This window comes from Hemiscyllium ocellatum, chromosome 4, assembly GCF_020745735.1.
Source record: "Hemiscyllium ocellatum isolate sHemOce1 chromosome 4, sHemOce1.pat.X.cur, whole genome shotgun sequence".
NCBI lineage: Eukaryota > Metazoa > Chordata > Chondrichthyes > Orectolobiformes > Hemiscylliidae > Hemiscyllium > Hemiscyllium ocellatum.
In genome coordinates, this window is record NC_083404.1 from 11,485,029 (window position 1) to 11,498,379 (window position 13,351).

The 13,351-nt window shown below is 43.1% G+C and overlaps 1 protein-coding gene across 1 annotated transcript in view; it reads left to right on the forward strand.

Moving 5' to 3' along the window:
- The first annotated feature begins 338 nt into the window (after positions 1–338).
- Positions 339–13,351, forward strand: part of terf1 (telomeric repeat binding factor (NIMA-interacting) 1) — a 59,436-nt gene continuing 46,423 nt past the window's right edge. The window contains exon 1 of the mRNA XM_060822772.1: positions 339–579. Coding sequence (XP_060678755.1) covers positions 390–579 — 190 coding nt within the window. The 5' untranslated portion in view covers positions 339–389. The remainder of the gene's footprint in view (positions 580–13,351) is intronic.

The following is a 13,351-nucleotide window of genomic DNA, read 5'->3' on the forward strand; positions in this document are numbered from 1 at the left end:
TTATAAAGAAATGTGCGGATGGAGCGTGAAGCCGCACTGAGGGAGGAGCGGGGGAAGGTGTTCGGGGTTGCACCGGGAGAGGAGCGGGGGAAGGTGTTCGGGGCTGCACCGGGAGAGGAGCGGGGGAAGGTGTTCGGGGTTGCACCGGGAGAGGAGCGGGGGAAGGTGTTCGGGGCTGCACCGGGAGAGGAGCGGGGGAAGGTGTTCGGGGTTGCACCGGGAGAGGAGCGGGGGAAGGTGTTCGGGGTTGCACCGGGAGAGGAGCGGGGGAAGGTGTTCGGGGCTGCACCGGGAGAGGAGCGGGGGAAGGTGTTCGGGGCTGCACCGGGAGAGGAGCGGGGGAAGGTGTTCGGGGTTGCACCGCGGGAAGTAGATGTGAGTGAAGGAAGATGGAGGATGAAGGTTGGAGTGAGGATGCTGGGGGTACCAGGAACAGAGGCCTGCCTATTGACGATGATTTCTTGGAGATGGTGGAGGTGGCGAACGGTTGGATCATGGATTTTATGTGTTGCTGCTTATATCGGTATTTCAAGGCGGGAATGTTCTCGGAATTCAGGCTGATGAGGGATGCCATGAATGGTCAGTGTCTCCATTGGTCTCTTTTCCATTTTAGACTCTGTCTGAATCTGGTCATCCAGGCGAAAGTGGGTACTACAGGTTAGAGTGGTGCTGGAAAAGCACAGCAGGTCAGGCAGCATCCGAGGAGCTGGAGAATCAACGTTTTGGGCAAAAGCTCTTCATCGCCTCATTACCAATGAAGGGCTTTTGCCTGAAATGATGATTTTCCTGCCCTTCGGATGCTGCCTGACCTGCTGTGCTTTTCCAGCACTTCTCTAATCTTGAATCTGTTCTTGGCCCGTTATAAATCCTCTTGTCAGCATTGTTCTTCTATTGCTTTCCTGTCAGTTTATTTTTATTACTTTTCTTGGATAGCTGTTATTTTCGCTTCCCTCTGTTTTCTCAGCCTTTACCGTGAGTCTAGTGTAGTTTATGGAAAGGTAAAAATCATTGAGAGAAATGATTGGTGGTGGTTTAACTTGAGGATCACCATACCTCAGGCAAGTGGAGATAACTTCAACAGTTATGGGAATTAAATCCACTGTTGGCATCACAACCAGCTGTTCAGCCAAATGATAACTGCAGGAGCATTGCAACCAATCTTGGCTGAAGTTTGAAATATTAACTGTAAGAACATGAGAAGAGCAGTCATTCTCTGTTCACCTCCAGTCCATGTTTGGACTAGGGCTGTAATCAGGTTGGGATCCTGCCAGAATCCAAATGTGTCATAAGAACAAGTTATTCTTTGGCAAAGACCTCTTGATAGTGTTGTCAAGAATGTCATTATTGATCAAGAGTATACAACAGGCCGAGTTAGATTTGCCCTGTATTTTGTGGGCAGGACATACCTGGGTAATTTTCCTCATTCCAGGTAAATGCCTAGAGGCATGGCAAGTTCTGGATATAAGTCTTCAGTACTACTGCTGGAACACTGCCAGACATCATAGTTTTTACAGTATCAGTGCCTTCATCTGTTTCTTGATTTCATTTGAATTGATTGAAGATTTGCAGTTGTTGAGGACACAGAAGTAAACCAAGATGAATCACTCATTGGCATTTTTGACTGAAAATGGATGCAAATGTTTCAGCTTTGAATTTCCAGCTGATACACGGGCTCCTCCATCATTGAGTATGGGGATATCTATGGAGCTGTCTCCTCTTGATGTTGCATTGTCCACCACTGTTAACCACAAGATGAGCTGCAGGGCTTGGACCTGGTCCGTTGGTTCTATGATAGCTCTGCCTTCTGTGTCACTAAGAGAGCATGAGTAAGTCACCTAGTAGAGAGGTCACCAGGAGATGAGTGACTGACCAGGGAGGGAAGGTAGGTCGAGGACAGTGAGATAAAAGGAGGGCAGAGATGTGTGACCGTAGATGTGTTTCATAAGAACAGACATGGGGAATGATTGAGGAGCGAGGGGAAAGATGAGTGACTGCTGAGGAAGGTATGGCATGGATGAATAGCCGGGTGGGGGGGGTGGGTTGGGGGAAGGGGGGGGGTGTGTGAGTGGGTAGCACCACTGAGTCTGGAATGAGAAAGATAGTGGAAGTAGCAAGAATGAATAATTGGGTGGGGAGGGCAGCGATGTGTGACACGAGGATGAGCACAGACTGAAGACACAAGTAACTGACCAGAGAATTGGGGATGAATAATGTTGGAAGTGGTAAGGCACGAAAGAGTGACCATAAAGGGACAGATGAATAACCAGGAGGCTGATGGGAGGGAATGAAGACTGATGTGGATAAGTGAAGGGGAGAGGAGGTAAGGGAGTCTACAAATGTGTGACCATGCCAAGAGGCAGGGTATTAATGAGTGACTTGGTTAAGGATTAGTGACCAGAAAGGAGGGTAAGCATGAGTGTGTGATCAGTGTGGCAGATTTCAGGGGAGGGCACTGATGTGTGCCCAGCGAGGGAGGAAGGGCAGGAGAGCAGAATTGGGAGAGTGACTGCTGAGGGTGGAAGATGGGAAGATTCACACAACTGAGTGACTGACTGGAACAGGAAGGAGGGGTAAAATGTGGCCATGGTGGGAAGGAAGAAGGATGGGCATGGATGCTTAACCAGGGTTAGGGCAAGTGTGCAAAGGTCAGTGTTCAGGGAGAGAGGGCACAGATGAGTGGCTGGGTAGGGAATGTGAGTGCATGAATGAACAACCACTGTAAAGTCCATACAATTTTATTTTTCTGTATTTTTGATTGACTGAAATGGGAAAAGGACTGGTTTTGAAAACAAAGATTATGGAAGGGATTGCTATAATTACTTTAAAGCAAGTGACCGCTGTTATTGTAAACCTGTTTCCACTAATGTTTATTGAAGTAGTAGGAATAAGTTACTACAGATAATCTGGAACCAAGGAGTGTATTGAATGAAGTCAGTGATTGGTCTATGGTGTGATGAGCAGTTGACGGTGACAAAGATTTCCTACCCATCAACAGCAATATGATTGGTTCCCATATAGCTGATCAGGGTGCGCGTGTGAACGAGACAGCAAGATGCCATTGCATCTCTGGTAAGGAAGATGGTGTCCTTTTCTGAACATGATTTTTTTAAAAATCTAAAGCCCGTAGGGGAGTTTTATCAAGGAGTTAGAGATTTAACATGTAGATTTATATGTTGTCTGTTCACATTTGTTTCTCTGTAGCTAGAATATGTTTATTTGTAATAAATAGTAAGCCTTGTAAAGTACAGAACCCTGATCTGTGCTTCATGAAAACCTAGTTGTTAAAGGCTGATAAATGAGAAAGGTTTGCACACATTTAGTGGGGTGTAACCAGTGGATGGAGAGGGGTCATGAATGAATGACTGCCCAAGTAGTGAGGATACAGGTGACTGATCTGGGAGAGGGGGTGAGGAGTGGCGAGGAGCACACTGGCTTAGTTGAAACAACAGGAAAAAAAAATAGGATTGCAAAGATGGTTTTGAAAATTAGTTCATGTGTGTCAGGCACTGTTCCTTTACAGTAATATGTTCAAGAGCCAAGCATACAACGTGACCACATTAATGAGTAAATGCATGGTAAAGGAACCTGTTAGCAACAGCAATCATAGCATAGCATAATCCTACCTCCATTTGAAGGGGAGAAGTTGAGTTCTTGACAGCGCTTTAAGACTATACAATGGTAATTATAATAATATGAAGACACAGCTGCCTTGTGTGAATTGGGAAATTGGGTTTGAAAGATAGGATAGTCACATATATTTGAAGATATTCACAAAGAAATTTAACAATTATCAACAAAGATTTATCCCATTGAGAAAGAATGACTGTTTCAGAAGTCAACTATATGTGTGCTAAATATGTTCCAAGGGTCAGATAGCTTGTAACCTAAAAAAGAAGGCTGCACATAAAATAGTGACATTGGAAGGAATTTCGTGAGGTTATGTGTTCTAGAAAGATACTGCTGGTTTGGAAAATGGCTAAAAATCTGTTTTCTTATGTAAAAGTGTAAGGCTGAAAGTAAGTTAATCTAATACAGTCGGTTCTGCTGTAATGCATGTTTCTTCACTGTGAATTGGCTTTAAAGAAATTAAAGAATTTAGACTGTTATTTGTAGAAGGTGAATTTTCCTTTTTTGTACTGGCTATAACGCGATTCCAGCCCCACTCATTTAAATGGTACAGCTACAGTGTGATTTTCTTATAATGTGAGATCACACGAGAATGGAACTATCACGTTATATCAGAACTGACTATACCTGTCATAGGAAACCTGCTGGAATCCATTAATATGGAAATATTGGGATGACATTTAGAAAATTGTAATGTGATCAGTGTTAACAATGCATTGTGAAAGGGAAATTCCGCTTAATTTATTACAGTCAGTTTTGGAATTAACAAGAAAGGTGCATTGAACAGATCTTATGGATATAATGTACTTGGATTTCCAAAAAAACATTTGATAACGTGCCACATTAAGCTACCACACAAGATAAGAACATGTGGTGTAAATGATAATCTGTTAACATGGGTAAAGGAATGGTTAGCCAGCAGGAAACAGAGTTGGGATAATTGGGGTATTTTCAGGTTTTCAGTGAAGTGCCACAAGGATCATAGACCTGGGCATCAAATTTTTCCAATCTCTATCAACGATTTGGATAACAGGACCAAATGTTTGGCCACTAAATTTGCCATGATACATGTAAAAAGGAAATTGTCAAGGAGGTGTGGAATCTGCAAAAAAAAAGTCAGTGAAGTGAGTGAGTTAAATTTGGCAGTTGGCGTATAACGTTGGAGAATGTGAACTTGCCCAATTTGTCCAATATGTAAACTATTAAATAGAGAGATTGCAAAACTCCTGAGTTTTGGAAGAATTTGGCAGTTCTGATACATGAATCGCAATGTTAGTTTGTAGTTGCACCAAAGCTGCCAGGGAAGGTGGTGGAGGTTGATACAATTGCAACATTTAAGAGGCATTTGGATGGGTATATGAATGGGAAGTGTTTGGAGGGATGTGGGCCGGGTGCTAGCAGGTGGGACTAGATTGGGTTGGGATTCCTGGTCAGCATGGATGAGTTGGACCGAAGGGCCTGTTTCCATGCTGTACATCTCTATGACTCTATGATTCTAAGTGATTAGAAAAGCAAATTGAATGTTGGCATTTATTGCAAAATGAATGGAATACAAGAGTAAGGAAATGTAACTGCAGCTGCAAAGGCACAGTCACTGTAAGGCTTACCAGATCATTAGAGAGAGAGACGATTGGTGGTGGTTCAAGCTGAGGGTCACCATGCCTATTGCTATGAAGTTTTCCCTTACTTAGTATGTTTGCACTGATTATGTACACGTCTTGATCAACTAGAATGTTTGACCAACCAGCACACTGCTTGCCCACAGGTGGCAGTTAATAAAACGTTATCTGTAATAGAAGCATAATGTCATATACACATTACTCTTATACTTCTATTTACAGCATAAATCACTTAAATAATAATGCAACTTTACCTTAAATAAAACTTATTGGCAAAGAGTCTTCACACTCACACCCTCAGCTGACTACTCATAAATTGTGGTAGAACGCAGTATTCGAAGAGAAATTGACTCCAACTTGAATCAACTGTTGACCTTTCATGTGGCCATTCAGTTGAACAGCAAATATATTCACATTGAGGTAAATAAATGAAAACTATGATAATTAGAATAGTTCTGTAAACTTTGTGGAATTTGAAGTATATAATTTTTAATGGTTCACGTGTACCTGTTCACAAGGTGTGGAGGGGCCAGTGTTGGACTGGGGTGGACAAAGTTAAAAATCACACAACACCAGGTTATAGTCCAACAGGTTTATTTGGAAGCACTAGCTCCCTTCATCAGGGAACTAAAGACTACAGTGTCATGCAACTGAAATAATATACTGAACAAACCTAGACTTTTGTTACATCGTTCATCTTTTAGAATGAGTTGCAGGTTTCTGTTGATTAATATGTAAATCCCAGAGTGTCTTTAAAGTCACAATCACGAGACAACATAAGGTTTTATAAAAGAAAGGTAACAGTTTTTCAGCTTAAATGATATGTCGTGTTCTTCGCAGTCTGCAGCACATAATCGATGAGGATGAGCACCTCGCCAAGACCCTCCCTCTGCCTCCACTTTTCACCTTTTAGCAACTGCCAAACCTTAAACAGACCATTGTTCACAGCAAACTGCCCAGCTTTGAGGACAACATCGGCCACAAAACCAGAGAGCCCTGTCATGGCAACCAATGCAAGACATGTCAGAGTGTCAACACGGGTATCACCATTACACGTGGGGACACCACCCATCGTGTATGCGGCAGGTACTCATGTGACTCTGCCAACGTTGTATATCTCATATGGTGCAAGCAAGGATGCCAATGATACATTGGCGAGACCAAAAAGACATTACGACAACGGACGAATGGACACCACACAACAATCACCAGACTGGGGTGTACCCTCTCAGTCAAGGAACACTTCAGCGGTTAGGGACACCTGCTCTCGGATCTTCGGGTGACTCCAAGGCGGTCTTTGGGATCAGCATCAACGCAGAGTGCCCAAGCAGAGGCTGAGAGCCAAGTTCGGTACCTATGAGGATGGCCTCAACCCGGACCTGGGGGTTCATGTCACACTACAGGTGATCCCCCCTACACTATACATTCTCTCACTCTCACTCTCACTCTCACACACTCACTCTCTCTCTTTTCACTCACATGCATATGTGTGTATACACACACACGCAGACCCACAGCCACCCCACCCCGCACACTCTCACCCATGCACACACCCTCTCACAGGGTTATGCACCATAACACTCTCAAACACACTTGACCAAGTTTACATATTCACAAACACACACTCTCCCACATGCAGGCACATTCTCTCTCTCTCTCTCTCTCATGCATGCATCACACACACAAGTCTATATGGTGTTTTTGTGTTTGCAGAATTATATTTGCAGATATAATCTATTTTGCTGAAAAAAAATGCACAACCCCAGGCAGTTAATCCAAGTAATATTTTGTAAATTCCACTTTGGAAATAGAACCAGTCTGACTCAAGATTGGGATACAGACAAACTTTAACCTTGCATCTTTAATGTATTGTCTGAGCTGAGATGTCACTTTTTTAAAAAAAATTAAACTTTAAGTTATCTCAAGATTGTGACTTAAAAGTAGTTCTGGGATTTACATATTAACCGAAAGCTGGCACCCATTTTAAAAGATGAAAGACTTAACAGCAATCTAGGTTGTTTGATATGTCAATTCAGTTGCCTGATGCTGTCATCTTTTGCCATAAATTCTGTCTTATGGTCCTACTCAACAACTACCTGATGAAGGGGCAGTGCTGTGAAAGCTAACGCTTCCAAATTAACCTGTTGGACTATAACCTAGTGTTGTGTGATTTTTGACATTGTTCACAGGATGCCAGTTAAAACGAAGTTTGCTGTATATAAATGTGTTGGAAGCAGTTCAGAAAATACTTTTCTGACTAATAACTGAAATGACTTGATTGTTTTTATGAGGAAAGTTTGGACAGGCTAGCATTCTAGCTCCTGGAGTTTAGAAGAATAAGAGGTGACTTGATTAAAAAGGGATTAAGGCAAAAGACGGAAAATTACTGACCGATTAGCCTAACTTTGGTCATGGGTAAGATCCTGGAATCCATTATAAAGAATGAGATTTCTGAATTGTGTATGGTAACATAGGGCAAAGTCAGCATAGTTTTATCAAGGGGAGGCCATGCCTGACAAATCTGCTGGAATTATTTGAGGAAGTAATGAGCAAGTTAGACCAAGGACAGCTAATGGATGTTATCTACCTGGACTTCAAGATGCTACACAGGAGGCTACTGAGAAGTTAAGGGCCCATGGTGTCAGAGGCAAGATACTAACGTGGATAGAAGCTTGGCTGTCTGGCAGAAAGCAGAGAGTGAAGATAAAAGGGTCCATGACAGGCTGGCAGCTGGTGTTCCACAAGGCTCAGTGTTGGGACCACAACTTTTCGCTTTATACATTAACCATCTGAATGAAGGAACTGAGGGCATTCTGGCTAAGTTTGCAACAATACAATGGTAGAAGGACAAATAGTATTGAGAAGGTGGGGAGGCTGCAGAAGGATTTGGACAGGTTAGGAGAGTGGGCAAGGAAGTGCGAGATGGAGTATAATGCGGGAAAGTGTGAGGTCTTGCACTTTTGTAGGAAGAATAGAGGCATGGATTATTTTCTAAATGGGAAAGCTCAGAAGTCTGAAGTGCAAAGAAACTTACGAATTCAAATCCAGGATTCCCTCAAGGTAAACTTGCAGATTGAGTCAGCAGTTAGGAAGACAAATGCAATGAAGGTGTTTATTTTGAGAGCACTTGAATATAAAAGCAGCGATGTACTTCTGAGGCTCAATAAGGCTCTGGTCAGACCACACTTGGAGTATTGTGCGCAGTTTTGGGCCTCCTACCTCAGGAACGTTGTGCTAGTCCTGGAACTTGTTCAGATGAGGTTCACAATGGTCCCACGAATGAAAAGCTTAACATATGAGGAACATTTGAGGACTCTGGGTCTGTACCCAAAGCTTAGGAGGATGAGGAAGAATCTAATTCAAACATATAGAATACTGAATGACCTGGACAGAGTAGATATTAGGGAGATATTTCCATTGTAGGAGAGATGAGGACCTGAGGGCATAGCCTTAGAGTAAAAGGAAGACCGTTTAGAAGGAAATAAGGAAAAATGCCTTAAACCAGAGAGTGGGGAACTTAGAGTTCATTTCCACAGGAGGCTGTGAAGGCCACATCATTGGGTATATTTAAAACTGAAATAGATAGATTCTTGACTATCAAAGGGTTACGGGGAGAAAGTGAGAAAATGGGGTTGAAAAGCATATCAGCCATGATTGATTGGCAGAGCAGACTCGATGGGCTGAATGGCCTAATTTCTGCTCCTGTGTCTTATGGATTAAAACCTGTAAGATCCTGAAAGGTCTTGGCCCAGTTTATATTGTGAGTGATGCTGCTCCTTTAACAAACTTACGTGGACCTTGGCTTTTTTTTCAGAGAGGTCATAACAGACAGATTCTGGAAAGTTGAAGGGTTTTGGGTGCAGTTTGATTATAGCTAATAGATGCTGCCTCAGGAAGAAGGTATTCAAGTTTAAAAAAAACACTTGTACTATGAAAGTGGAGTGGCCAGTTCTCCCAGCTCAGCTTTTCTCTGGTCTTGCTGTTCAATGAAAGCAGTCAGGCAGTAGTGTTTTGAAGCTGCTGGACCCAAAGAAGCAGGTCCATGCTAGCCCTCTCTCTCTGATATCGCTCCCATAAGCCCCTGTCTTTGATTTTACCTTTTGTGCCAAGGGGTGTTTGTGGGGATTGTTGCAAGTATTTGGAACAACATCATTAAGTTGGGATGATCAGTTGGTTTTTTGGATAGATTAAGTTATTTGGTATTCTGTTCTCTTTAGGTTGTGTTTCATTCGGTAATCTTGTACAGTAGCGCCTCGACTTATGAACTTAATCCGTTCCGGGACCCTGTTTGCGGATTAAATCAATTTTCCCATTGTTCGGATATTTCCGGAGTTTTTTCTCACTTTTGTCTCTTGGAGGTTGGTGATGCCACAAGAAAACGATCCAGAGAAACTTGTTTTTTCCTTTGTTGCATAATTTTCCGAAAATAGGATATCACATTGTCATTTAAAATGTTCACCTTCGTTCATACCTTGAATTTTGTACGTACGTTGAAGCAAACTTTTACGTACAATCCTGTTCGTAAATCGATTTGTTCGTGAACGGGGTCTTTCGTATGTCGAGGCGCTACTGTATATAAATTCTGTTTTGTTTTAAACTAAGTGGTTTGACCAACTACATCCCTCCCAGAATATCCACTTTACATCTGCTTAAAGCAACTAGCAAATTTAGGGACCTGGCTACTTTCTTGAAATGTTTTGAAGGTGTCTGGCCTGGTTCATAACAGATTGGGTGCTCTTTGCGGGATTTGTTCTATAGTTCTGATTTGGGATTAGGGTTGTTGGACTTGAAGGCAGCGATAGTAGGTGTTAATGTTTTTGGTTCTGTATATTGAATGCGGTTGGTTTAAACAGTGCTTGAGATAGCAATGGCTCTTTCAGTCACCAAGAGTTTTCTGGAGATAGGAGAAATGTCCTTGGGGGTTTTACAAAAGGTAATTAAAGCCATGCTGCTGGCATTAGCAGACAAACTGGCGTTGGAGCTGCCTTCCTCTGGGAGGAAAGGAGAGATGGTTACAGCAACAGCTCAGCATTTAAATTTGATGGAAAAGCTGTCCAAGCCTTTAGAGATGGTTAAAATTCAATTCAAAATGAAGCAACTTGAGTTAGAGGTAAAAGATAAGGAAAGGGCAACAGGAATGAAACAGTTTGAATTGTGATGAAAAAGCAGAGGAAAGAGAAACAGAACAACTTGCTTTGGCAGAACAAAGAAAGAAAGAAGAAAGGAAGAAAAAGAGGGAGTTTGAATGTTGTGGTTCTGTTCGCCAAGCTGGGAATTTGTGTTGCAGACGTTTCGTCCCCTGTCTAGGTGACATCCTCAGTGCTTGGGAGCCTCCGGTGAAGTGTTTCTGTGATGTTTCCTCCAGCATTTTTAGTGGTTTGTCTCTGCTGCTTCCGGTTGTCAGTTCCAGCTGTCCGCTGCAGTGGTCGGTATATTGGGTCCAGGTCGATGTGCTTGTTGATTGAATCTGTAGATGAGTGCCATGCCTCTAAGAATTCCCTGGCTGTTCTCTGTTTGGCTTGTCCTATAATAGTAGTGTTGTCCCAGTCGCATTCATCTTGTTATCTGCGTGTGTGGCTACTAAGAGTAGCTGGTCGTGTTGTTTCATGGTTAGTTGGTGTTCATGGATGTGGATCGTTAGCTGTCTTCCTGTTTGTCCTATGTAGTGTTTGGTTTCAAGCATGAGCAAAACCAATGTAGTGTACAAAATCCCATGCAAGGACTGCACAAAACACTACATAGGACGAACAGGAAGACAGCTAACGATCCGCATCCATGAACACCAACTAGCCACGAAACGACACGACCAGCTATCCTTAGTAGCCACACACGCAGATAACAACCAACATGAGTTCGACTGGGACAACACTACTATTATAGGACAAGCCAAACAGAGAAGAGCCAGGGATTTCCTAGAGGCATGGCATTCATCTACAGATTGAATCAATAAGCACATCGACCTGGACCCAATATACCGACCACTGCAACAGACAGCTGGAACTGACAACCGGAAGTGGCAGAGATAAGTCACTATAAATGCCGGAGGAAACAACAAGGAAGCGCTTCACAGGAGGCTCCCAAGCACTGAGGATGTCACCTAGACAGGGGATGAAACATCTGCAACACAAATTCCCAGCTCGGCGAACAGAACCACAACAACGAGCACCCAAGCTACAAATCTTCTCACAAACTTTGAGGGTGTTTGAATTTCAGAAATTGGCACTTAAACAGGAAAGTCAGCTTAAAAGAATGGAGATGGGGGATCAAAGATATCTGCAATCTGAGAAGATCACACTGGAGAGCTTCACATCACAGCACAAGCAGGACGATCTTTTAACCCACTCAAACCAGGCCATCATGATATCTAGGGACTCTGGAAAGATCATGGAGTCCCAAGAAACTTCTAAAAATTAACTTACCTGTGTTTCCAGCCATCCGCAGATGCCAGAAAAGGCAGGAGGAGCATCCGAGGACCGGTCTGCAGCTCAGCCTGCAGCAGCCTCTGAGCCGATTGCTCTCCAGGCCCTGGTGAATGAGCTCTCGAAATCTCACGAGATGCTGGGGAAACAGATTGAAGAGAAGCTGGCTCCAGTCTCTCTCATGCTGCAGAAGCATGAGCAACAGCTGGGGGACCTGGAGAAGAGGACGGATGAGGTGGAGCACAGGGTCACAGTGGTGGAAGCTGATGCCAGTTTATCCAAGGATAGGATCCAAGCCCTGGAGACGCAGGTCTGTAATTTGCGTGACCAGGTGGATGATCTTGCGAACAGGGACAGGAGAAAAAACATTCGGATCATCGGTCTGCCTGAGGGTAAGGAAGGTGAGTAGCCTGCGGAATTTGTTGAGGACTGGCTACTGAAATTCCTTGACTGAGAGGCTTGAAGATAGAGAGGGCTTACCCGGTCGCAGTGCAGAGATCGGGTCTGGGTCAACGTCCTCGTCCTCTCCTGGTGCGGTTCCGTTATTAGCGGGATAAGGAGAGAGCCATGGAGGCTTCCAGAGTCCAGGGGAAGGATCCAAAGGCCCTAATTTACAAGGGCTCTAAGATCAGGTTGTTTCAGGACTTCTCAGCGGCGATGATCCAGAAATGAAAATCTTACAATGGTATCAAGAGAAGACTGAGGGAGCTTGGGATTCAGTACTCCTTGAGGTATCCAGCAGTGCTTCAGATCACCTTAGATGGATCCATACATCTCTTTGACAAGTCAGAGAAGGCAAGAAACTTTGTGGGCAAACTAACCTAATTTGAACAATTTTAATATTAATAATGTTGTTTGGGTATGTGCTTATTATTCTGTAAAAGAAACAGAGGAAGTCCAGTTGGAGCTTTATCTTTTTTTCCTCTATTAATAATAATTTTGTTTAAACTATGTGTGGCAGTAGCTGAGATGTACATTTTCAGTTTCCAAGTTTGAATATGCCAAAGGATGAGTGGGATATTTATTCAACTTTTTAAAAAACATTTTTATTCATATTGGTATTCTATGGGGTGTTTATTCTTTTCTGCTTGTGTTTGTGGTGTGGCTCTAGCTAGGAGAAGTGAAGGTGGTTGGGATGGTTAGATGCCTATTTATGGGCAGTTTGGGATGGGTAGTTGCCCCCTCTGGACAGTGGGTGAGTTCCCCTACTCAGCACTGTTGGTGCTTTATATGTTGGTTTGTTTTTTGTTGTTTTTTTATTCTCAATAGTTTTGTAGATTTGTAGTTTTTATATTTGGTGGATCATGTGACACTAAGGTTCGGGTTTGTCGTTCAGGTTCCTCCTCTCTGGAATTTAAATGTTATTGCAGAAGATTATGGCTAATGATTTGATTAAATGGTGTACGTGGAATATCAAAGGAAGTCACTCACCAATTAAGAGGAAGAAGGTACTCTTGAGTCTTAGAAAGGTGAAGGTGGATATTGCTTTGTTACAGGAGACACATTTGGATGACAAGGAGCATCTGAAATTACAGCAGAATGGCTTTGATCGAGTTTACTTTTCATCATTTATTACCAGAAGTAGGGGAGTGGCTATATCGGTTAGGGAGTATCTCCCATTTAAGTTGTTGGAATGTGTTAAAGACTCACAAGGGAGATTTGTAATTCTTGAAGCTTTGATAAATG